Raw genomic sequence first — 24497 nt, 5'->3', positions numbered from 1 at the left:
TGAGCCTTACTCTGCAGGCCAGACCATCACAGGAGGGTTTTGCCTTCCAGCCAGCCCCTCCCGACACAGCATCTCAGAGTGGAGGATGCAGAGTATTGCCAGGGACTCTGACGAAGACTCAGATGAAGAGTTCTTCGATGCACAAGGTAGGCAGGCAGCTGTTACAGCCTGTGGGGTCTTCTTGGGCCAGATGCAAAGAATTGTTAAAGAATATGTGAAGCAGGCTGGGCTTTGGTGGCACACACCTTTAATCCTAGCACTCAGGAGGCAGAGGCAGGCAGATCTCTGAATTCGAGGCCAGCCTGGTCTCCAGAGCAAGTGCCAGGATAGGTTCCAAAGGTACACAGAGAAACCCTGTCTCGAAAAACCAAAGGAAAAAAAAAAAAAAGAATATGTGAAGCACCTGTCATTATACTGTTCCTGTGACCCATATCTATACTGTTGCAGAGGATGGCCTGGGGCTTGGTGGTAGAACACACAGAATGAGATAAGGTCACTGGAAAACCATGTCACCTGAGTCTAGGGACTTAATTATAAGTCAGGACTCAGGGCATGGAAGGAGGGTGCTGTTCTCTTGAATGAGAATAGGTGGGTTCAACCTACCCATACATACCTACATAGCCATATGTATACATACATACATAACCATAGCTACTCCCACCTCATAAATGACACACAGTTCTACCAAAGCCTTTCCCAGATTAATCTCCATAAGAAATATGACTTACAGCATTCTCAATTTTTGTGCTTGCTTAATTGTGTGCTGTTGCTTTTCTTCATTAAATTAATGCAAATTAATATGCATCTAATGTAGAGACTTTAGAAAAAGCAGTGAACAGAAACTAGATGAACTTCATATTTTCCTACTAATGGCAAAATAAGCATAGTGGGCACACAGTCTGCTCACCTGTGCCAGAAAATGCACATACTGCCTCGCTCGCATAGAACCACAAAGATGCTTTCAAAGAAGTCAGAAGGGCCAGCAGGCAAGCCCAGAAAGAAAGATGTGTCCAACTGCATGCTGGCAGCCCAGCCAGCCCTGAAGCATGCAAATGACAGAAGCACAGAACAGTGTCCACAGCCGAACAGCAAGATCCTCTCGTTCTGCCACCATAGCTTGGAGGAGCAGAGGGCTGCCCACATGTGGCATCTTAATTAACTGGCTAGCCACACCTGCAAAGAGAGAACTTGGGGAGTCAGTGTCCAACAAGAAAGGAGATGCTTGGCTTGTCCTGGAGTTAGACAACCTGGAAAAGGGTCACAGGGAGCTCCTGAGCCTCTTTGTCCTTGAAAGAGGAAAAAAGCTAGTGTTAAAAAAGACTATAGGGAAAAGGCACAGATGCTAGAGCAGCAGGCTTCTCAGATCCTGCCCAGGAGCCTATCCTCAGCCCAAGGAGGAGAGGGCCAGCATGAGATTGAGCCCAGGCAGCTGCCCTGCCCTGGGAGCAGTTCTAGAAGTCTAGACCTGGATGACGTGTCCAGAGCAGCACCCTCACCGAGCTGTGTCTCTCTGGACATTAAACAGCATCAGCAGTGAACAGATAAACAAAGACTAGGGTAGATCCGTCAAGGGAAGGGGGCGTCACCATACCCTGCAGAGCAGACAAACCTCAAAAGCACGGAGCTGTGAAGACAAAGTCATGCCTGGAAAACCACATAGTATGTGACTGTGTCCACTGACTATGTCCAGAATAGGCAAAGGCCTGGAGGAGAACTCACTATGCTGTGAACCCTGGCTGCTGAGATAAAGCATGCAGTTTCCATTCAAGGTGATGTGAATATTTTGAATTAGTGGCAGTGTCTGCACAGCATAATGAATATACTAAATGCCACTTAAAAATGGTGTGAAAGGGGACTTTTATGTGATGGGGAAAGATAGCTATGTGGTCTGCAGCTGCCCGGCTGTCCTATTAAGACAGGGAGGGAGAAGACAAAGCTGGGAACACTGGGTTTGTGGGCTCCAGGAACACAGGAGGTCCAGTGTGTCCCCAGTCCCCGCTGAAGTCCCTCTTTCTTCCGCAGAGGACCTGTGCAACGAGGAAGTATTCCCCAAGGACATCACTAAGTGGAACTCAAATGACCTCATGGACAAAATGGAGAATCCAGAGCCTGAGGACCCACAGGGTAACCATTCTGGGGGGGTGAGGGTGTGTGGCCCACTCCTGTCTTACCCAGTTTTCACACAATGGTGGAACCCAGGGGCTTGAGGGACTCCTTGGCCAGAGCTCGCTTCTTGCTACCGGTAGTTAGTGTGGCTTCTGTGTTGCAGACGGTATATACCACCAGAGTAGCCCTGAGTTCAGGGTGGCCTCCAGTGTGGAGCAGCTGAACATCATCGAGGTGGGTACCCTGGAAACCTGGTGACTAAGGCTGTGGGGAGGGGCTGGGGGCTGGTTCTGGGTGCAGGGACAGAGCTCTCCAGAGCCTCACATCCACACTTAGCCAGACAGTCACCAGAGAGGCCTGGGGGCCCCTTCCCTTGCCACTTTTCTATGGAGACACCAGCCAGCCCCGTCTCTATGGTGTTCTTGAGAACCAGGGACAGCAGACAGCCCCCAAGGAAAACCTTGACCAAGCTCCTCCTTTGGGGAAGTAAAATGAGAACCTTGTAAATTCCAGAAAAAATCTAAGATCATCACCATGTTCCCATCATTTCTGTGGCGCTGGAAGATAAACAGAAGCAAGGGAAGGAAGCTAAAGTCGCCTAGGCAGAAGTGATGTGGCTGTGGCCCTTGGGGTCAGGCAGAACTCAGTGTGTCCAATAAAGCCATCTTTATGGAGCCTGTGTCCGCTTTGGGGGTTCTTTGCTGAGCTCGCGCCCCTTCCACCTGCAGGCCGTCAGAGCTGTTTGCACTGGGGCAGGAGCCAGGCCGGGCCAGGGTTGTCCCATGCTGTGGTCACAATCACTGCTCTGCTCTGTTTTCAGGCTGCCCAAGGTGGATATAACACCTCCATGGGAACTCTGATCTCCCTGGAGGGCCTGGGAGAGGCAGGCACACCTCTTCCCCTCCTGGGGTCTTCTCCTTTGAGGTCTGAGGTGGATGTACACTTTTCTAGAAGGGGTAGTAAGTGAGGGAAACAATTGTCAGTTGCTGCTTAATGTTAGACAAAGCAAGCAGAAGTCCTTCCAACTTAGCGCACACAGCTCTGATTGTCCCCCAGGAGAGGGGCGGGGCCTGAGGCTCAGGATCTGCTTTGGGATGTGCATTTGGAGGAACCCAGCACTGACTGTGGGGCACTGCCATCCAAAGTCAGACTCTTCTGCCCCTATGAGCCCCCAAACTGGAACCTTCCTTTGTGGAATGGTGGCTTGGTAGAAACATTGACTGGGGATTGCCCTGGCTATCCATAGCTGGCTTTACTAATCTTGCGAGCTCTGTTCCCACTAGAGTTCAGGGCAGAGGGCATTCCTGTCTGAGGCTGGATGTGAAGAAAGCTGTTTCTGGGCCTGTGGGGGTCCCTGAAGGGTTAACCATTGAGGGGTCCAGCCAGATAAGTACACAGAAGATAATCTTAACACCCCACCAGCCCAGTCCCACCCACCCTCAGGTAACAAGGTTCAGCTAGACTACACCACTCTGTCCAGGAGCTGGCAGGTACTTCTTCCATAACCTTGTGCTCACTGTAGTGGAGAAGCCCCTGTACTTGACCCTGATAGGAGTGGCTACCATTCCCTCTGCCTAGGCCAGCCTGTGGTGGGCAGCCCTGTATGTGCAGCTATTCCTACCTCAGCCCCTGGAGGAGAGCAAACCCCAAGATGGTATCTCTTCTACTCTCTTCCCCACCTAACCCCACACTCCTGAACATTAGCATAGCACAACAGATACAAAACAGTGGTCATTCTCAGACATGTCCCTAGAACTCAATGGACATTCAGGGAGAGGCCTCTGGGGACAGGGATCACAGCCTGGGCTTCCAGAAGAACTAGGAGCTTAGGTTGCTATTCTGTCTTGGTGTTGAGCCATTATGCCCAGTGCCTGGGCCTTCCAGCCTGCCACCCTATCTATGAAAGGAATGGCTCTGTACCCTGTGCACAGCTGTGCATTATTCTAGGGTCTCACTTTGGCTTCATAGAGGGCCTGGCCAGTAGGAAGGTATGTTCATGACTTGATCTTCCTTTCCAGCTGCAGTGTGCTTAAAACCCTGCCTCTGCCAGGATCCCTCTGCTCTTGAGGGCCTTGGTCTTAGATTCTAGAAGTAACGGGAGTTTGGACTGAGTGACAGGTGGAGGACCTCAGAGCTAGACTATTTCGCTAGCCTTGGCCACTCCTAATGATCCCCATGTCTCTGGGCCAGCGCAGCCTAACTATTTGGGCCAAGCCAGACCTATACCTAAAAGCAGACATGCAGAGGCATCCAAAGGCCTGGTCACCCAGGCAAAAGCTGCTGCTTGAGACCCTGAAGAAGGTAGAACTGGTAGTTTCTCTAGAAGATACCCTTTCTTGAGTCTGCTGTGACCCTGGTCAGGCCACACCACTTCCTCAAGTCTCTGGTCCTTGCAGGGGCCCAAGGAAAGGGCTGAGGTAGTAAACCCAGACCCCATAACCAAATAACCAAAACCAGGTCTCTTAGGCTGGGGATTTGGCTCATATGTAGAACGTTTGCCTACCAGGTATGTATGAGGTCCTAAGTTTAATTCACAATACCACAAAAACAAAAATCTAGGGCACCTGGGGCCTGGCAAGGAATTCATGTCCACCACTACTCATGCAGGATGAGGTGAGCCAGCCACTAGCCGCTCCACCCTCCACGATTCATGTGCTGCTGCTGGTGCTGCATGGAGGCACCATCCTGGACACTGGAGCCGGGGACCCCAGCTCCAAGCAGGGCGACACCAATACTATCACCAACGTGTTCGACACCGTCATGCGTGTGCACTACCCCAGTGCCCTAGGCCACCTAGCCATCCGCCTGGTGCCCTGCCCACCCATCTGTGCTGACGCCTTCACCCTTGTCTCCAAGTGAGTGGCATATGCCTGCCAACACCCATCATGCCCCACCGCAGGGAGAAGCAGCCACAAGCTGTCCCCACCTTTGGCCCTGAGCATTATGTGACTCCCCAGAGTTAGGTCCTCCGTCCAGATTGTCCTTTTTCACCATCCAACCCCTCAGCCTGGAGGCAGCAGAGCCCATGCAGACAAGACAAGATTCCAGGAGGACAATCTCCAGGCCAAGCCCACGTTCCATTCTGTAGAGTGGGGATGCTGGCCTGCCTTGGGATACGAGTTTCCTTGGTGGCCCTGGCCCTCAGAGCCTGCTCAAGGCCTCCCTGGGAGTGTCTCCATGAATACTTTGGGGCAGGCAGCTCTGGTGACCCCTGCTTCCCAGATCAGGGGAGGGCCCTTGGGTCAAGCTGAGTTTACCTGCCCTCTGCTGACCCAGACCCTCCCCACCAGCCTCAGCCCCTACGGCCATGATGAGGGCTGTCTGTCTAGCAGCCAGGACCACATCCCCCTGGCTGCCCTGCCCCTGCTGGCCACTTCTTCACCCCAGTACCAGGAGGCAGTTGCCACAGTGATTCAGAGGGCCAACCTGGCCTATGGAGACTTTATCAAGTCCCAGGAAGGTGTGACCTTCAGTGGACAGGTGAGTGGTAGCAGAGGGTGGGGAAAGACCTTTCAGGGTGGGCTGGCCAGAGGACCAGGTTGTGGGGAGTGGCGGGGGGTGAGGGGATATGCTTTTCACATTAGCAGCCCAGCATGCAAGGTGAAGACTCAGGCCTCTGCCATCTTGTCTCCAGGTCTGCCTGATTGGAGATTGTGTTGGGGGCATCCTGGCATTTGATGCCTTATGCTACAGTGGCCAGCCAGTGTCTGAAAGTCAAAGCAGCAGCCGCCGGGGCAGCGTGGTTAGCATGCAGGTACCTAAGCAGGGTCAGAGGGTGGAGCACCCTTTGTTCAGAAACTCCACTAAGGCCTCCTGTCTCAGATATACCATGAGATGGGCACCCTTCCTACTGCACGGCGCCAAGCCATCAGCTGGCCCGTGTTGTGTCCCACAGCAGTGTGCCCAGCCAAGACCCTGAGGAACTGACTTGGACGCCACAGTACATGCTCTGTCTGCTCTGTTCATTCAACAATGTATAAGCCCAGGAGGCTCAGCAGGAGATGAGAGAGCTAGGAGATACATGGAGAGCATATCCTCTGGGTCTCAGGCTAAGTGAAGGAAAATACCCAAGGCAGGTCAACAGCAGCCCGAAAGAGTTCTTCAGTGTCCCCCAAGAGACACTGGTGTGGGTGAGCACAGGTGTCAGGCTAGAGCTTGGGGTCTGGAGAACTGTTGCAATGTGTTAGAGCCCAGGAGAGCATGTGGCTTCACACACCAAGGGCTTCATTGCATGGAACAGCTCTTGCCTTAAGAGGTGAGGTGGGCACACCCTGTTCCCCTTTTTGACCCTGATGTCTTCCTGCTGTAGAATGGCCATCACCTGGGAGAGATCACTGTGTGCCAAGCCAGTCCTGGAATGAAGGCTGCTAGGACTTAGTCAGTAGTCTGAGGGGCAGTGGGAGACAAGACTTTCCCCTCTGGTTGGGTGAGAAGCCTGCAGCTGGGCAGTGGCCACCAGGGCCTGGAGTCAGGAGGGAGGGGCTCACAGAACACTGAAGAAGAGCCTAGGCTGGGGACCACCTGGCAGTGAGCCTCCATGGCCATTCCAGGACGCTGACCTGCTGTCCCCGGGCATCCTGGTGAATGCAGCACACTGCTCCAGTGGTAGTGGCGGTGGCAGTGGCGGAGGCTCCAGCCTGGAGAGTAGTCGGCACCTGAGCCGAAGCAACATTGACATCCCCCGCAGCAATGGCACCGAGGACCCCAGAAGGCAGCTGCCCCGCAAAAGGAGTGATTCATCCACCTATGAGCTGGACACCATCCAGCAGCACCAGGCCTTCCTGTCCAGGTAGGATTTGGGGATACTACTTAGGAGAAAGGCCCAGCATTGGAGAACCAGGGTGCTCCTTCACCAAGCTATATGCCAATTGCATGTGTGGGGTTCTGGGAATTCCTATTGGAGGACTTCCCAGCTTACCGGGTGCTGTGGTCCTGTATACATTAAGGACCACCCTCAGCCACTGGAAACACATTGTCCTAAGGGTGGGAGTGAGGTGGAGTCAGGGGCAGAATGATCCCATCAGGGGTATCTCACCAGTAGTAAGCTCCCCTGGAGAGGTTGTGACCTGCTGTCACTAGGAGTGCCCCAGAAGGTAGCCCTGCATTCATGACAGCACAGGGCTCAGTCCCTAAGGGACCATGAGACCCAGCCTGACCCTTGTGAAGCTGACCCTGGGTGACCTACACATCCCCCACTGCAGCCTCCATGCCAGCATACTGAGGAATGAGCCCAGCTCACGCCGCTCAAGCAGTTCCACGATGCTGGACGGTGCCGGGGCCCTGGGCAAGTTTGACTTCGAGATCGCCGACCTCTTCCTCTTTGGTTGCCCACTGGGGCTAGTCCTAGCCTTGAGGAAAACTGTCATCCCCTCCCTGGACGGTGAGAGGCCTACAGGGGTAGGACAGGCTACATGAGCTGGACAGGGGTCTCTAGGGGTCAGTCCATGGTCACATGCCAGCCCTTTCAGTATCTCTACCCATCAAGGGCCACTGTCCTTCCATGCCTCTCCAGCAGCTGTCACCTGAGACCTACTGCTTCATACCTCTCTCTGAGGTCCCATGAAGCAGAGGGGACACACAGCAGGGTCAGGGAGGTCAGATAAAACAGGTCAATCTCTGCTGTAGGGTCTACCCATAGGGACAGACAAGACCATAGTTTCTCACAGTCTGTAGAGATGAGCGGTAGGCGGTATCCTAACATCCCAGAAATCCCCGATCCTTGCCAGGATTAGCCAGCACAGCCCCCAGAGATGCGCATGATCCCCACAGTAGCTGCTACATCCCCAGTGGCAGAAGAGAAACAGGCTCAGAGGGGCTTAGACAAGCAAAGAGCAGGTGAACAATGGGGCTAGATTAAAGTGAAGGTCTTAGGCTCAGTGCCCCACCAGTGCCCCTGTTCCTTCTCTTCTACAAGGCACATCAGCAGCCCTGTTGGTGAGGATAAAGCCTCAGCCCTAAGGGGACTTCACAACTGAGCATACTCCCTGGGGCAGCTGTCCCCCTGCAGGTTAGGGCCATCTGCCTTGCTCAGAGACATCTCAGATTCTCACACACATGCAAAGACCTTCTGTAGGATCCCCCGCCACCCTGAGGGATAAAAAGGTGGAAATGCACAGGCTGGTGTGAAAGGGCCATGTTCAGAGAGCTTAGTGTGTGCTCCTCGCTCCTGTGGGTGTGGGTGTGGACTAGAGGGAGGCACCTAATTCCTGGGAACCTTCATCACAGTGCCAGGATGCAGCCTAGGAGCAGGCAAACACTGGGCGGTGGCGGGGGTGACTCCAGCCTGTGTGCCTAGGACACCAGCTGAAGATGCTCCCATAGGGGAGCCTGGGCTAGAAGGAGCCCTATACTCTGCTGCTGTTGAACACATTCCCTTTGGTGCCAAACTGTGGTTCTTACCAGTGTCACTGTCATTTTTCCAACTAAAGAAAATTGGAGCTGGGCATAAAGGCACATATTCGTAATCCCAGCCCCTGGGAGTCTGAGGCAGGAAGAAGAGTTCAATATGAGACCCTGTCTCAAAAAATTATCTTTATTAATAAGGGAACAGTGATTCACACAGATCCCAAATTGATAAAAACACATTGCAAAGGCAGCCTGGGCCCCAGGCCCCCACCTACTACCCAAAGTCTCCTTTCTCTACACCTCCACTGCCAGTTTTCCAGCTGCGGCCAGCTTGTCAACAAGTGTACAACCTCTTCCACCCTGCGGACCCTTCAGCCTCCCGCCTAGAACCGCTGCTGGAGCGGCGCTTCCACACCCTGCCACCCTTCAGCATCCCCCGATACCAGCGCTACCCGCTGGGGGATGGCTGCTCCACACTGCTGGGTGAGGCTCCCCAGAAGGTGGGGATTCTTTTCAAGTTGGGGAAAACTATAGCAGCTATGGTGTAGCTCCCCAACGCACTGTGGGTCTTTCGAAAGGGAAGCAGCATCAAGACACCTGTCCCCAGTGGACATGTGTTCCATGTAAACACTTGCTGAGGTGCAGATGTAGTTATACTTCCTGATCCCAGTGGGGCAAGAGGGACTTCTGCCTGTCCAAGCCTGCCGAGGGATTCCCAGTAACAGCCAGGGCCATATTCCCTTCCCTGCTGCCTTGGGCCTCCAACCTAATGGGGAAAGAGTTACGGGCCTTCTGCAATGGGGATGTTGTAGACTGGGCCCATTGTGGCAGGCAGCTGGCCCCGAGATGGCTGGGAGTATGGGAGGGAATGGCCCATCCCCTTGCTCCAGTGTGTATCCTGGCATCTTGTTGTCATGTCCTGGTCCTTGAGGAGCCTTGTTTGTGTCAGCACATGTGCAGATGGCCCACTTGAGTGTCTGTTCTTGTCCTCTCTGCTCTCTTCCCGTCTGCCTCCAGTCGAGACCGTGCAGAGAAACCCAGAGCTGGTCTTGGAGGGCGGCCCCCTGGCCCCTCTCCCCCACAGGGACAGCTTCCAGGAGACCAGTGTCCCCGTTCCCGCGCTCACCTGGCAGGATGGGCCCCGCCAGAGCCTGGGCTGTGCTGAGTGTGTGTACCCCCCAATCCTGGTGACTGATGTCTGCTTGGCTGCTGTCCCTTGGTCCTCTACCCCCTCATGCCCTCTCTGGCCACTCAGAGTCAGTGGGATCTTGATAACAAGGGCATGGCCATGGGGAGTTAGTCTTAGTTTCTCCTCTCTGTACACAATGATCCAGAAGCTGAGGCTACCCTAATGCAAAGTGGTCACAGTTCCCCAGAGGCTATCCCAGTGTCAGACTTCCCAAGGGTGCTGTTTCACCTTCCTGAGGCTACAGGGAGCAGACATGACATAGATTGAGTCTCAAGCAGCCACCCTTCACCCCCTCAGTTATAAGACCTTGGTGCTATGAAGGCGTTGGGGCCTCTGGGTCTCACTCCCTCCCTTTCTGAGAATGTGCAGGCCCTTCTGATACATCATCCAGACTGGTTCCTCCAGCTGAGCCCTGTTCTGTCCTTCCTTCAACCTGGGCCCTAGCCTACATGTGAGGGCCACTCTGGGGACTGCCTTCCTCTGTCCTCTGCCTATGCACAGCCTCCCTGGGAAGCCTCCCAAGGTCATGCTGATAATCTGTGGTCCATGTTGGTCCAGGCTGGCCCAAGACAGCAACTGTGGAGCCCAAAATGGGGAAGAAGTGGCCAAGGAGGGCAGGAACCCATGCCTTGCCTCCCTGCCCCATGTCTATGTCCATCTGTCCACCCTTCTCTGCCCAGCCCTTCCCCTCCCTGCCTCAGCTCAGGCCCTTGGCTCTCAAGACCCTAAACCAGCTGTACCTGGTGCACACCAGACCTGGCAAGCTGGCCTCTCCCATTGCTGGGAGACCTAGGGTCAGGCAGGGCTTCTCTTACCTGGACCTCTGTCCCTGCCCCCAACAGCGGATGTACTCCAGACCCACAGCACAGTCTTCCAAGAGCATGCAGCCCCCTCATCACCTGGCACAGCCCCTGCCAGCCGTGGTTTCCGAAGAGCCAGTGAGATCAGCATTGCCAGTCAGGTGTCAGGCATGGCTGAGAACTACACGGCATCCAGCATTGCCCAGAGTGAGTGCCATCCCTGAGGAGAGGGCCATAGCGGTGTCTCACTGGCAGTAAGTGGGTGCTGAGTCCCTCCAGGGCCAGGGTACTTCTACCACAGTGGCTGGTCAGCAGTGCCAGCCTGCGGTGAACTCACTGGGAGGGTGGAGATGAGACTTTAGAGGCTGTGGTCTGAGCAGCTGGGCCAAGACTGGGACTGCTGTGGGGGTTTCTGAGGTTTCAGCTTTCTTACTGGTCTTCCCTTGGTGGGTCCTGGATCTTCCCTCATATCCTCTCTGGTCTGCTACCAATGTGGGGGGCCCCTGGTGTGTGTGTGTGTGTGTGTGTGTGTGTGTGTGTGTGTGTGTGTGTGTGTGTGTGTGTGTGTGTAAACCATTCCCCTGTTCTTGCTTCTCAGTGTGTGTGTGTGTGTGTGTGTGTGTGTGTGTGGCTAAACCATTCCCCTGTTCTTGCTTCTCAGAGGGTCCCTCATCGCTCAGCCACACCCCCAGCGTCAGGCGCCTATCCTTGCTCGCCCTGCCTCCCCCATCCCCTACCACCCGGGGTCCCCGTGCCAGGGCAAGGCAGGTGGGCCCCAACCTGGAGAGGTTCCCCTGCCTCCCTGACTTGGATATCGGAGAAGGTACCCCAACCACAGCACTCTCCTCTCTAACCGAAGATCACTCACTGTTGTCAAGCATGTCTCACCAGCTCACTGCTAGGCCCTATCTGCCAGCTCTTGCTGAGGCTAATGGGGAAACACAGCCTTGGGTGGGGAGGAGATGGCAGGGCTGGAGCTACCTGGGGGTCCCATCTCACAGGCTATGGGCAGAACTCAGGGGAGCGAAGCCTTATAAAACAGGTACCACCAGATGGGTGCCGATGTGCAGCCACCAGGCATGGCATGCCTCATGCTATTTCTCACTTGAGGGAAGACACTTGGGTCCCTTTATTGGAAGGCCCTCGCCACTCACTCTTCCCTCTCTGCAGCAGGCAAGGCACCAGAAAGACACTCAGCTTTGCCTGGAGGTTGCAGAGTTGTCAAAACAAGGTCTCTCTGTTGTCCCCTTTCACATGCCCAAGCCTGGGAGCAGTAAGAACGTAGAGAGAGGGCCTGGGCAGGGACAAGGGTAGGGACACTTCTCAGTCACCAACAGCATTGGGACAGTTCATCCAGCTCCAGAAATCCTCGTGCCCCTCAGCACTGCCACAGGGCTCTGTACTCTGGGCAGCAAGGCTGCCTGTGGGCACTTTCTATGCATTCTTGCTTGCCTGTCACTAGCCTGGGAGAGAACCTGCTTTGACTGCACCTGGAGGGAGGGCTAGTGTGAGATGTACAGGTCTAAGTGCCAGGTGACCCACTAGGGTCTCTGTCCTGGAGCCTAACAGTGAAATCACAACACTTCCTCCTGGCTTCCTCCCGGTAGTCGCTGCCAAGTGGTGGGGCCAGAAGCGGATTGACTATGCCCTGTACTGCCCTGATGCCCTCACGGCCTTCCCCACAGTGGCCCTGCCCCACCTCTTCCATGCCAGCTACTGGGAGTCCACTGATGTAGTCTCCTTTCTGCTGAGACAGGTACCTGCTGCCCAGATACAACTGGGTGTTACACTGGGGCATCTGGCACCTACAGAGTGTTGGGGTGGGACAAAGTGCACATTCACAGCAAAGATGGGAACCGCCTGGGGTTAGGGGTCATAGACAAGATTGGAGGGTGTGATAGTCCTACAGACTCCAGTTGTCCATTGCCAGTTCCTGGAGATGCTGAACCTTTTCCAGAGCAGCCACCCAAACTTGAGCCAGCCTCACAGCCTGACTCTGTTCCCCAGGTCATGCGGCACGACAGCTCCAGCATCCTGGAGCTGGATGGCAAAGAGGTGTCAGTATTCACACCTTCGCAGCCCAGAGAGAAGTGGCAGCGCAAGAGGACCCATGTGAAGCTGCGGGTGAGGTCTTCCTGGTGCCTAGGTCCCACAGTCTTCATCCTATTTAGTCCCATGCAATCAGAAGCTATGTCACATTGCTGTGAGCCATCGTATTCCATCAATGAGGAGTGAGGTAGGAGTTGGGAGGGAAGTACAGCAAGGTCGGCTCCCCCTCCTCTTGGCCTGGCCAGGTTGTTGGCTGGACCGCAGCATGGGCTGCCTAGCGCAGAACCCGAGCTCAGCCCTCAGATCCACCCACAGAGGTATTAGCTGAACCCAGAAGCCCCCAGCCCCTCTCTTCACCCTCCTCAGCTCACCTTGCCGCTCCCCCTCCCCCAGAATGTGACAGCCAACCACCGGATCAATGACGCAGTTGCCAATGATGATGGCCCACAGATTGTGACAGGCCGGTTCATGTACGGGCCCTTGGACATGGTCACCCTGACTGGGGAGAAGGTGAGGACATGATGCCTGGAGTAGTATCTCCATTCTGCTGGCCAGGGAACAGGGATTGAGGTCAGGCCATGGCCGGTTTGTAACCAGCTTATCTGGGTTCCAGGTGGATGTACACATTATGATGCAGCCACCCTCAGGTGAGTGGCTGTACCTGGACACTCTGGTGACCAATAGCAGTGGGCGTGTCACCTACACCATTCCAGAGACACACCGCCTGGGGGTGGGTGTCTATCCCATCAAGATGGTGGTCAGGTATGTGCCTCTGGAAGGGCAGGCAGGGCAAAGCCAGCCTCCTGGGTATGGGCGCCGGGGGGTGAGGATGGGCTCCAGCTGGTACTGACGAGCTATCCCTGACTACCAGGGGAGACCACACATTTGCAGACAGCTACATCACCGTGCTCCCCAAGGGTACAGAGTTTGTGGTCTTCAGTATTGATGGCTCCTTTGCTGCCAGTGTGTCCATTATGGGCAGTGACCCCAAGGTGCGCGCCGGAGCTGTGGATGTGGTGCGGTGAGTGACCCTTGGGGTCTGGTGTGACTATTGGAAGGTGGGTGGGCTGCAGGCCGAATGGAAGAGGAAACTGCATACCGCACAGCCTTGGGGACCCAAGCCAGTGCCACCAGACAGGTGTGCCCTCAAGCAAGCTGTTGGCACACTTGATGCCAGTCCAGTCCCAAGGATGCCTCCTTTGAGGGGACCTAGGACACCTGCCTCCCAAGCTCAGTCTAGAGAGGCTTTGACATGGCCATTCACACTCACACCACTGTTCAAGCCCTGGCCAAGATGTATTTTCCTCTTTTCTCTGTGTGGTGCTAGGCAGTGAACGCAGGGCCTCACCCATACAGGGCAAGTGTAAGCACTCTACTATGAGCTACACTACAATCCTCTTTTCACTTTTTGAGACAGGCTGCCACTAAATTGCCCAGGCTGCCTTGAATTTGCCATCCTCCTGCCTCAGCCTTATGAGTATCTGGGATTACCATCAGGGCAGTGGGCACCACAAGGCCCAACTGAAGATTTACTTTTCAATGGCTCAAACGAGCTCTAGATGGGCAGGAGAGAGGGTGGCTTAACAGGGAGGACAGCAGCCCTGGGACACTGTGCCTGCCCCTTGCCTCTGCAGACACTGGCAGGACCTGGGCTACCTCATCATCTATGTGACTGGCCGGCCCGACATGCAGAAGCAGCGTGTGGTAGCATGGCTGGCTCAGCACAACTTCCCTCACGGCGTGGTGGCCTTCTGTGATGGCCTGGTACACGACCCGCTGCGGCACAAGGCTAACTTCCTGAAGCTGCTCATCTCTGAGGTGGGGCCTGGGAGGACTGGGTAAAGGAGGGGAGGGCTAGAAGGCAGGCCCAGCCTACGCCCATGGTTGTCTCATCCACAGTTGCACCTACGCGCACATGCAGCCTACGGTTCCACAAAGGATGTGGTGGTCTATAACTCCATCAGCCTGTCTCCCATGCACATCTACATTGTGGGCCGGCCCACAAAGAAGCTGCAGCAGCAGTGCCAGGTGAGTGGGGCACACTGAAGGGCACACATGGGCAGCATGGGGAGCCCCAGGCTGCTTAGCAACCCACCTACCCACTCCTCTACAGTTCATCACAGACGGCTATGCAGCCCACCTGGCCCAGCTCAAGTACAATCATCGGGCACGTCCAGCCCGAAACACAGCCACACGCATGGCCTTGCGCAAGGGCAGCTTCGGTCTACCTGGCCAGGGTGACTTCCTGCGCTCCCGGAACCACCTGCTCCGCACCATCTCAGCCCAGCCTAGTGGGCCCAGCCATCGGCACGATCGGACACAGACCCAGATGGACAGTGAGCAGCGGGGCCAGCGCAGCATGAGTGTGGCGGCCAGCTGCTGGGGCCGTGCCATGACAGGCCGGCTGGAACCAGGGGCAGCCACAGGACCCAAATAGGACACCGTTAGGAGCCGCTGTGGTCTCCATGGTGCTAGGCCAGGGCACCGGCCCCACTGGGAGGCCTGGCCTGGGCACACATAGGTGGCTGGAGACAAGCACAGACATGGCCTGAGAGCTTATCCCAGGACCCCTTGGAAGACATGGCCATGCCAACACAGTCCTCCCAGCCTTGCCTCATGCCCTAGGCTCTGAGGAGCCCAGCTTGTCATGGAAGCTGGCAGGATGTCCAGCCCATATTGGAAGAGGAACCAGGATGGGCCACCTAGCCCAGCCCAGGAGGCATTCCTGGACATCTTGCCCTGTGTTGGCCTCTCAGCCTCCTGGTGCCAGGCATGGTCTAAGCCCAGCCCGCCACCTCCTTGTCCACTGGCGCCCCTTCCCATTTGGTAGCAGCTCCAGTGGGGGTCTGGCCTGCTTCTTGTTGACTCCAGTTTTCAACTGTCCAACCTCACTGGTTTTGCACTGGTTTTTGAGAGTGGAGACCCCTTACCACCTCTTCTGGCTCCAGACATGTTGACATGCATGAAACCCAGTGTCTGCTGATCCAGGACCTGTCACTACACAGAATACTCCAGTGTGGCAAATCTTCACACAAGCAGGAGAGAAAGGCTATATCTTAATTTCTGCCGCTTACCTGGCCTGCCAGCACTACGGCAGCCCAGTGGTAGTCCCAGACTGCTGCCCACCTGTCCACCTGCCCTACCCAGAGCTCAGTGCAGCCACAGGACTGGTGTCACTCCAGGCCCTGACCACAGCACAGGCTCGAGGCCAGCAAAGTGCATAGCCACCTCCTGGCAACCCACCTTGGGCAGCTGGGCCTGCAGAAGCCTGGCCTCCACCTCCACCTCCTTGCCTGCCATGGGCTGGGGCCCCATGCCATGGCTGCTGCCCGTCGAGTTTCTACGCCTTTCTACTTCTCCATCTGGTTTCTATAAGGTTTTTTTAACAGGCAATCCATGGCTGCTTCCTTTTCTTAACTCAGTGTCAGTGCAGCCTGCTACATTAGGACACCCAGCACTGTGACAGGGTCCCACTCAGTCTGGCCTGGGGCCCTGCACCTGGTCCACTTGGCAAGGTGTGGGCTTCTCGCCTCACCTGACCCACTATTCCACCGACTTCCTACTCTGGGGCGGGTGGAGCTCTTAGGTTTTCTTAATGCCATTCCGTTGAATGTCTACTCCAAGAAGCCACAGCTTGCTGCGTCAGCTTAAGGGCAGACAGCCATTTTATTTCTCCCCAAACAAGGACAGGTGTCCCACATAATGGGTCTGAGCCCTGCCTTCCCCGCAGCACTGAGCACAATTCCACTGCACCTTTCCTGCGCTGGCCAAGCCCACCCAGCTCAGGCCAGCTGTCCAGCGACAGGGCTCTGTGCCTGAGGAGCTGCCAAAGCTGGATTCAGACTCAGGGGCGAGTGACTAGGCTTGTAGGTGTACAGGAGACACTGACTTTGCTGTAGAGACGTGTACAGCACAGGAGTGAGTGATGCCCTGCCATTGTGGGCCTAGACAGAAAGAAAGCTATTTTGTGCAGAGAAAAAAAAATTTCTGGAGAGATGAGACCTTCATGGTCTTCCCTTAAGATGTGGCTTTGTTGTGTCGAGTTCTGTATAAAGCAGTGATTATTTTATGGACCAAGACTCCATGAACTGTCACAGTGAAAGTGCAATATCTGCCCCCTCCCCACCTCTGAAAGATGCTACTGGCCGACAATCACTGCCCCACTAGGGGTCCCAGTGGCCAGTGCCTCCTCCCTCAACCACACCCGTCTTGCCTCAGCCTAGGTGACCAGCCATTGGGAGAAGCACCTGGAAGCCTCAGGCCACCTGCAATAAAGGCCAGGGAGGCCCTGGGGTCAGTGGGCTTGGTCTCTCCCCCTGGGCAGCCCACTGTGGCTCTGAATGCCCCTGCCTGCCCAGCCGCCAGCCATGCCAAGGACAACAGCAATAGTCCCCTGGGGCTCTCCCAGGGCCTTTAGCCATAGATGGTGAGACGGGCAGCCTCCCCCCAAACCTCGCTCAAGTCTGCTCTCTGCTTCCCTTAAGATTCCTTTTGGCTAATTCTCTTAAGGAAGCCCCACTTTACAAAGACTGAGAGGAAGGTCAAAGTCCCTTAAAAATACCAAAAAATGTTTACAGTGTCAGGTGCTGAGCTGCAGGGCTCAGGCCTGGCCATTCGTAACCAAAGGGTGAGGCAGACCTTGTCACCTGCCACCCACCCCAGGCCTGTTAGAATAGAAGCCTTAGTCACTCCCTCCACATCCACAGTCCTAGGACTGAGCCTCAATGCCATCCAGCACCAACCACCTGCCTTCTCTTTGATTTCTAAAGGAGGATTCAGCAAAGAACCCCACCCCCATCCCCTTCCTGGTTCTGTGTGAGCTGCCCACCACCCCACCCTGTGATATCTTCACATCTCAGCCCCCTCCCGTGTGTCCTTGTACCATCTGTTTCTCTGGACGATGTGTGAACCGTGCCCTGACCCCACCCCATGCTGTCCCTGCATCGTCTGGCCTGAGTGTGCTTTCTGTATACCGTGTCACAGTCTGTTACACCGATTAAAGAAGCAGGAGGCTTCCTTCTGGTCTCATTACTATGGCGGCACCATGGTCTCCTGGTGTGTGGGTGGGGCAAGATACTGAGGGTATCATGCAAAGGGACATCCACTGCAGTGACACACACTGACTAACCACTGAGACGGCAGCACACACCTGTGAACTGACTGCCCTCATGCACAGACCTGGTGAGGTAGGTTTGCTGGCCTCTGCTCCCCAGGGGACACAGCCAATAAACCAGAGCTGGGACTCCTGCCTGGCCAGGCTCCTATGGAACAGGACACAGGCAATGGCCTGATGAGCTCAACCTAAGGACCAAGGCTGAGTTTGACTCAGCCAGAGTAGGGTCAGGTCTGGCCCAGGTTGAGTCAAGTGAAGAGGAACAGGGTGGCTGGGTGGTGTTAAAACTTACTACCACCAGAGGACATGCCAGCTCTCCCCAAAGATGAGCACATCTTTCTAGAAGTCAAATGGCAACAGAAAGCAACAAGACAGGAACTCTGACCAAGATTATTTAATATTGACACTACACTCTCCCAAAATGGTGCTTAGGAAGCTACCCACTACACCCAAGAGGATGCTGGACTAGGCCAGAGGCCACCCACGGGAGAAAAGGCAATTGGACCCATCTGTCTTCAAGCCACCAACAGTAGTTCACAGACCTGGGAAACCAGGGCCCTCAGGGAAGCAGGCCTGCTCGCATCTGGAAGGCTAGGCCATCCCCTCGGGTGGCTTGCTGAGGAAGAAAACAGGTTAGAAGCATGAGATATTGAGTGTAGACACAGCGTGGGCAGAGCATAGCCAGAGCAGTGACACCAACCTTGTTGATTTCCCTGTGTCGTTCTTTGGTTACGATTTCCTCTAAAACCTCACCATCTCCCTTGATGAGCCTGGGGGTCAGAGGGCATCAGCTCAGCAAGAAAGAGTCTGGGACTCACCCCACAGCAACAGAACCAAAACCACCCAAGGCAAGCCCGGCCATCTCTGGCCACTCTTCCCAACCACCACTTAGGCCAGAATGGAGACGTCCAGGCAGGCTCTCCTTTGTCACAGTAACCGTTTGAAAAGTCTCAAGGCCCTTCCAGTCCTGGCACTACTCAACGGGGCACAGGGGATAATAGCTGGGATGTCACATCTCAAGTAACTATTTCCCCATACTTTGTGACAGAAGTAGCTGCAGCTCCCCCACCCTCAAGAGCACATCTTGGGCAGATACTCCTGACTGTACTGCAAGCAGGACTAGCTGGCTGTGCCTGCTGCCCCACACACCTTGTACGACCTGTCTCTGGGTCCACCACCTTGCGAATGACACTCTGTCGAGCATCCCACTCCTCCTTTGTCATGGGCTTCATGGCCTGGATACGAGACTTCTGCTCATCAGTCAGGACTGGAAGGGAATACGGAAGGGGTATCAGACCTGGAGAGAGCACCCTCTTCCCACCACATGTGGGCCCACACGGTACCTGGGCCATCGTCCTCCCCGGCTGATTTGTGCCACTGATCCAGTGAGGGGCCGGGCAGAGCCTCAGCCGGGTGCAGCACCACGGCTTTCTCCTTGCCTTTCCTCTTCAGCTTCTTCTTCCGTTTCTTCTTCTTCTTCCTCTTCTTATCCTTGTTCTTCCCCCGCTTCTTCCGGCCATCACTGGAGGATGAGGACGATGCGGAGCTGGAAGAACTGGAAGAGGAGGAGGAAGAGCTGGACCTCGCTGTCCTCCGGGCCTTGTGCTTGCTTCTCTCTGTGATGCAGGGAGAAGGTAAGGCCTCTGTGCCGTTTTGGCCTGGGGCAGGCTCAGGCCTCTGTTTGGTAGGACCCTCCCAACCGGCTCTCCAAGAGCACATTCCGAACCTTCTTTGGGGTTCTAGAAGTCACTGTGTGCCTGGCAGGGTGGCCAGGCCAAAGACCCGGTGCACTGAAGCACCCACCACTCAACCGAGCCTCCGCCGCATCCGCATCCGCATCCGCGGGCCTCAGTCCAGGTTCTACCTAATCCCTCGCTCCCTCGGGACAGGCCGACAGACACCTCACACCCCTCTCCCGTCTCTGTGGTGCTCACCCTCAGAGGTGCTGCAGGCCTTGTGACCTGGGGACTTGGAGGCTGAGCAGTTCTTCGAGGCGTCCTTGCTACTCTTCTTACTTCGCTTTTCTGACCCCCGCCGACCCCGGGACCGACTGCGACTCCTCGAGCGCTTGCGAGAGCCAACGTGAGCCATAGCAAGGCGAGCTAGAGGCCGGAAGGGGCGACTCTGACCTGCGGCTCTTCTTGGGCACGTCCGCAGAGTAGATCCAAGCTCGGTGCCAACGGGGCCTGGTCCTCGGGGCACCTAGTACCCATTCCCGCCTGAGAGCCTCGCGCTTGGCGACACCAGCTCCACCGATTCCGCACCGTGCGGCCCCTTTAAGAGCCAGCCCCACCCACACGCCTGCGCACTGGACTCTGCTTCGTGGGGAAATTCCTCCGCTTTCCTCAACTGCAAGAGGCGGCCTGGCTGCCCAGAGATGAGTCTCGAGGGCCACCAGATTCTCGCGCCAACCACCAGTCTACAGACTGCCTCTTCGAGAGGAAACAGCAGCTAGTTGAGTTTTTACAGTCCACTTCCGGGATGGGTCCTTCCTGGAAGACCATCCGGGTATAGTTTAAGTCCAGGCTGCCTTTAGTTCCGGACTCTGGGTTCCTCTTCTGACACGCCCACTTAAAACAGGAAGGGATCCACCTTGTGCCTCTACTGCATGGGTGGGAGATGGGTTGTGGCCCAGCGACAGCCACAAACCTTCGGGCCTCTCACTCTCCTGAAAGCCATCCTCCTACTGTTTCCCCTGAATAGGCTGCCGGCCTATGGGCTCCACCAGACTGAAGACTGGTGTTTCCAACATCTCTCAGTGGAGATGGCAAATACAGCTGCCATCAAGCATGATTCCCCGGCCTGTCCCATGTGCAGCTGAGTCCCTGCTCCACCTGATTTTTGCAGTGAAAATGAAGGCAGGTGTTTCTGTATCTTACCACTTTCCCATAGTACCTAGAATTCAAGGCTTACAGGAGAAGTCCCAGGAATACATAACCCCAACAGGGCACAGCTATGTGCACCCATCCTCCAATCTCCAAACCACAGTTGCAAGGTCTTAAATAATAGGACACAGAGGACTATTATTAAAGTGCTTTATAGCCAGTGGTGGCCCATGCCTTTAGTCCCAGCACTCAGGTGGATCTCTGTGAGTTCGAGACCAGCCTGGTCTACAAGAGCTAGTTCCAGGACAGCCACAGAGAAAACCCTGTCTCGAAACATCAAAAATAAATAAAGTGCTTTACAAATGTCAACTCTTTGGAGTGTCACTACACCCAGTGTGCAAGCAAGTCCAGAACCTCACAGCTGGATGTGCCAGAACAGAGGCTTGAATACAGGTACCCAGAAAGTCTGGATACCGACTCCCCAGCACCATGGATAGACCAATGAATCCACTTAAATCCCTGGGAGACACTGACTGGGTCCCCCCACCCCTTGTCAGAGCTCCCCAGGGGTCAGGCTGAGGCTGGACATCACTGGAAAACACATCCTTTTGGGGCTCCTTCCCTTGCTGGGCCTGCTCCACCCTCAACCCTCAATACTTCATCTCAATCTAGGCTTGTCTTTCAGGAGCTCTGCCCTACAACAGCTCATCTGTCCAAAGAGTGACCCAGAAGTCAGCATGTCCCTTTGATCCAAGGAGTATCATGGCTGCAGAGTTTATTCCTACCCTCCCTGCCCAAGATGGCAGTTTTCTACTGCCATGGCACCAACACCTCTGGGGGAACCAGACTCAAGTCAGTACACATACATCTACTGTGGCAGGCTCCTCCCGGGTGAAGCCGTCACCAAAGCCCTCATCATCCACCAGGTCTGGCTTCTGGCAGCACATGGGACAGAGGTGGTTTCGGACAGCAGACGCCCGGAGCCAGATGACAAGGTTCCAGCGTTCTCCAGTACCCAGGGGCCGAGCCCCGTGCAATTGGCCACCACGGTGCAGGATACCCTGGCCCACCACATGATCCACTTCCAGGGGCTCCATCAGGGCTGCAGGTGCCTGCAGATGGTAGGGTTTAGGCTGGAGTACTCATAACTGCCAGGGCCCTACACGGTGGGACTCACTCACCTGGAAGAGGCCCCCAAAGTATAGGGCACCTCCTGTGAAGACCTTGCCCAGAGCCACATTGAGGGTGAGCTCAGCATTATCGTAGTGGCAGCCCAGCTCTAGGTCCTGGCCCAGTGCGTACTTGACCACAAAGGCACGGTGGCTATCAAGCTGGCCCCCGCCACACTCTGGGTACAGCAGGGCCAGCAGTGGCTGCAGGAAGCGCTCCCGAAGCGGTGTCACCAGTGGCTCGTCTAGACCTAGCTCGTGTATCAGTACCTAAGAAGGATTCCCAGACGTCAACAGGAAGACTGGGGAAGCCTCAACCTGCATCCCACAATTCTTTGCCAAAAATGTTACTAAGTGCAAGAGCTGTTTGCTTTCATGGTACTCTTTGGGGTCAGAGCAAGGCAGGCAGCCTGCCTGCAGCACCTCTGATGAGTCTCTCACCCTGGCCCCCTCACTCCCTGGGTACACAGGCAAGGTCTCACCCACCCCATAGTTGTTCATGGTGTTGGGCCTTCCCTTGGGCATGTCCGACTGCTCAAAATGCTCCAGTTCCTCCAGCAGGGCCTGGCAGAACCCCACCGAGAACACCGGCACCCGGTAGATGCGCTTCTGCTCTGAAGAAGGAGGGGCAGAGAGTGGGCCAGGAGCTCCCATTCAACTTCCTCATGAGCCAACTTGTCATTTTGCTGCCTCAAGCCTGTCCCCTCTTTACAATGCCCTGATCCTATCTGGATGATCAATGAATGAAGGAGTGAATGGATGAATTAGTGAATAAGAGGGATGCCCTGGCAGACTGGTCCCACTGGCCTTCCCAGTTCCTGGTGGGAAGGCCAGAGACCAGAGGTAAAGCACCCCACCTCCCATACCCAGGTATCTCAGGCTTCCATTACCTCCCCAAAGTGCGGGCTGGTGATGGAGTTGAAAGACCTCACCTGACACTATCTCCAGCCACTGGAGAAGGCCCTCAAAGCTTGCACCCGGAGATGCACTATATTCAGCTGCAGCCACAAACTCAGGGGCCAGAGCCTCATCCTGGGGCAGAACACGGGACAGCTGTGAAAAGTTAGTCCCCCACCAGGGCAGCCTTCTCCTCAGCCAGCCTCAAAGATCTCAGGCCGACCTAGTACCTGCAGTAAGCTGTAGATGTCAGGCCTCGCTGGGCGGTAGGAGCTGGCAATGAGGGCTTTTCTGGCAGCTGATTCCTGCCCCAGCCTGCGGCGACGTCTCACCTCCTGCTCAAGCTGGAACAGCAAAGGCAGTTACAAACCGGGACTACTTACCTCCAATGCCGTGAGGGAGGCCCAGGAAGACCAAAGTGGGGCCTAGGCTGGAAGGTAAGTCTCTATACTTATGAACTTGCCAGGGTTCACTGCAGGTGTCAAGGTGTCCTGACAGCTGAAACGGCGGTGGTGGCCCTACACTATCCCACTCAGCTGTTGAGAAGGGGGCGCTGTAGGCAATTTGGTCTTCCTCAATCCCTCTCCTGGGCCAGGGTTTAGGAATGGGAGTTAAGTGGAAGCAGGAACTGGGAAAAGAGGGTTAAGACGTCCTTCTGAGTGAAGGGCTCCAGGGGAAGGGCTGGCGGGGTGCGTTACCTCCTCCAAGAGTTGCTGGAAGTCCTTGGGAGTGACGCAGCCGCGGCTGCGCAGGAGCTGCGAGCAGAAAGGTCAGTTAGCAGTACTACCTGACCCTGTCAATAAACATCTACGAGCCTCAGCGCCCCCCACCCCTGTCTCGGAGATGAGAGTGGCGGGATCGTCGAGGTCCGTGAAAACTTTTGCCCAGCGCACTCCGCACGCGTGTTCTCAGCTCACTGGGGAGCCGCCACGCTGCAGCGAGAGGCCAAGTGTGCAGACGCGGTTTGCACAGCCGGTCCTGGCGCCCGGGTCCCTCCAGCGTTCTCTGTCCTCTACTCACCGGACCGTAGTCACGACGTAGCTGCTGCTCGTCCCGGAAACGCAGGTGCAGCCCGTAGCGCGCCACGTACAGGTTCTGAGAGCAGAAGCAGGCGCAGCGACAGAAGCGCCGCGAGGCGGCCGTCGCCATGGTGAAGCGGCCGCGCCAACTTCCGTAGCGGCACTTCCGGGTGCGCGCCCCGCCGAGGGCGTGGCGCCGTAACCAAGGGGCCGCTGTAAACACCCAACTACAGAGAGGAGCGAAGACAGCAGGAGCGGGATGCTTCCCGAGCGAGGCAGGGGTGGCCCCGCTTTACAGAGGGATGAGCTGCAACAGTCGCGGGACGCACGCAGTGCGGGACTCGGAGCCTTGATTCAAACGCTGCCCTTCCTCCTATTAGAAATTTCTCTGCGGAGCCGCCTGACGTCACCGCGGCTCCTCGGTGCGGCTGAACTCGGGTTTGGCATTCACTACCGATTGCTGCCCTCCCGGTGTCTGCAAAAAGGCTCAGTCCTCGCCGTGTCGCGTCCGGCGGCTCTCAGATAGAATACAGTGTGGGCGGGAAGGTGGGCTCCTCTGTCGCGGGCACACCCCTCGCCCTGGGTCAAGTTCAAGTTTGTGTTGACGTCTTCCAGGGTTCCCCTGGGAGACACACAGCGGGCGGAGCAGGTCTGCAGAGCCAGGTCACTCCAGGATAGCCAAGGTGCCTAGAAAGGAAGGAAGTCGCCTGGAACGGGTCAGTGAACCCTCTTCAAACGTTGAGACGTTCAGAAGTTGAAAAGTGGCCAGAAGTTCAAAAATCAAGAACCGATGAGCTTCAGATTCATCGAACCCTTCCTGAACCCTCTCAGCTTGGAATGCACATGGGGGGGGGGCGGGCAAAGCTCTTACCCTGTCACCCAGTTTCTCAACTCCCATCCCTAGATCGAACCATGCAAGGTACCAGCCTGTCACCTTGAAACTGAGGCTGCAGCCTACTCATCCAGTCAGCAGGAGCTAATGGGA

The 24497-nt window shown here is 55.8% G+C and overlaps 3 protein-coding genes across 15 annotated transcripts in view; 1 reads left to right on the top strand and 2 right to left on the bottom strand.

Moving 5' to 3' along the window:
- The window catches only part of Pitpnm2 (phosphatidylinositol transfer protein membrane associated 2), a 133717-nt gene extending 116212 nt beyond the window's left edge, over positions 1-17505 (top strand). For 3 of the 11 annotated variants that reach the window (XM_027413924.2, XM_027413923.2, XM_035443325.1), the window contains 20 exons: positions 18-146; positions 2023-2124; positions 2270-2340; positions 4714-4961; positions 5397-5586; positions 5741-5860; positions 6657-6895; positions 7308-7486; positions 8764-8934; positions 9469-9618; positions 10483-10647; positions 11102-11263; positions 12048-12196; positions 12448-12564; positions 12883-12999; positions 13103-13251; positions 13361-13510; positions 14124-14307; positions 14389-14517; positions 14603-17505. In XM_027413924.2, the coding sequence (XP_027269725.1) occupies positions 18-146; positions 2023-2124; positions 2270-2340; positions 4714-4961; positions 5397-5586; positions 5741-5860; positions 6657-6895; positions 7308-7486; positions 8764-8934; positions 9469-9618; positions 10483-10647; positions 11102-11263; positions 12048-12196; positions 12448-12564; positions 12883-12999; positions 13103-13251; positions 13361-13510; positions 14124-14307; positions 14389-14517; positions 14603-14926 (3245 nt within the window). In that variant the 3' untranslated portion in view covers positions 14927-17505. Of the gene's footprint in view, positions 1-17; positions 147-2022; positions 2125-2269; positions 2341-4713; positions 4962-5396; positions 5587-5740; positions 5861-6656; positions 6896-7307; positions 7487-8763; positions 8935-9468; positions 9619-10482; positions 10648-11101; positions 11264-12047; positions 12197-12447; positions 12677-12882; positions 13000-13102; positions 13252-13360; positions 13511-14123; positions 14308-14388; positions 14518-14602 lie in introns of those variants that run through there. The other 8 variants (XM_027413925.2, XM_027413927.2, XM_027413926.2 and 5 more) reach the window with 8 other exon arrangements.
- A 476-nt stretch (positions 17506-17981) lies between these two features.
- On the bottom strand, positions 17982-20485 carry Arl6ip4 (ADP ribosylation factor like GTPase 6 interacting protein 4). Its single transcript, XM_027413945.2, has 5 exons — positions 19537-20485; positions 18946-19218; positions 18752-18869; positions 18303-18372; positions 17982-18218 (listed from the first exon to the last, which is right to left on the bottom strand). Exons 1-5 carry the CDS (start codon positions 19691-19693, stop codon positions 18162-18164), a joined length of 675 nt encoding a protein of 224 aa, XP_027269746.1. The 5' UTR covers positions 19694-20485; the 3' UTR covers positions 17982-18161.
- A 138-nt stretch (positions 20486-20623) lies between these two features.
- Ogfod2 (2-oxoglutarate and iron dependent oxygenase domain containing 2) lies at positions 20624-23677 on the bottom strand. 3 transcript variants are annotated; one of them, XM_027413942.2, is made up of 7 exons: positions 23514-23677; positions 23192-23248; positions 22724-22837; positions 22529-22649; positions 22083-22210; positions 21609-21866; positions 20624-21539 (listed from the first exon to the last, which is right to left on the bottom strand). In XM_027413942.2, the coding sequence occupies exons 1-7, from the start codon at positions 23640-23642 to the stop codon at positions 21276-21278; spliced, it is 1071 nt and encodes a 356-aa protein (XP_027269743.1). In that variant the 5' UTR covers positions 23643-23677; the 3' UTR covers positions 20624-21275. The 3 variants fall into 3 exon arrangements, with proteins under 3 accessions (XP_027269743.1, XP_027269744.1, XP_027269745.1); XM_027413943.2 differs by having other exon boundaries at positions 22529-22628; positions 23514-23675; XM_027413944.2 differs by lacking the exons at positions 22724-22837; positions 23192-23248; positions 23514-23677 and having other exon boundaries at positions 22083-22205; positions 22529-22612.
- Positions 23678-24497: the final 820 nt, after the last annotated feature.

This window comes from Cricetulus griseus, chromosome 4 (genome assembly GCF_003668045.3).
Source record: "Cricetulus griseus strain 17A/GY chromosome 4, alternate assembly CriGri-PICRH-1.0, whole genome shotgun sequence".
Taxonomy (NCBI): Eukaryota; Metazoa; Chordata; class Mammalia; order Rodentia; family Cricetidae; genus Cricetulus; species Cricetulus griseus.
Note: the sequence above shows the minus strand (reverse complement) of the source record. Positions and strands in the feature narration are given on the sequence as shown.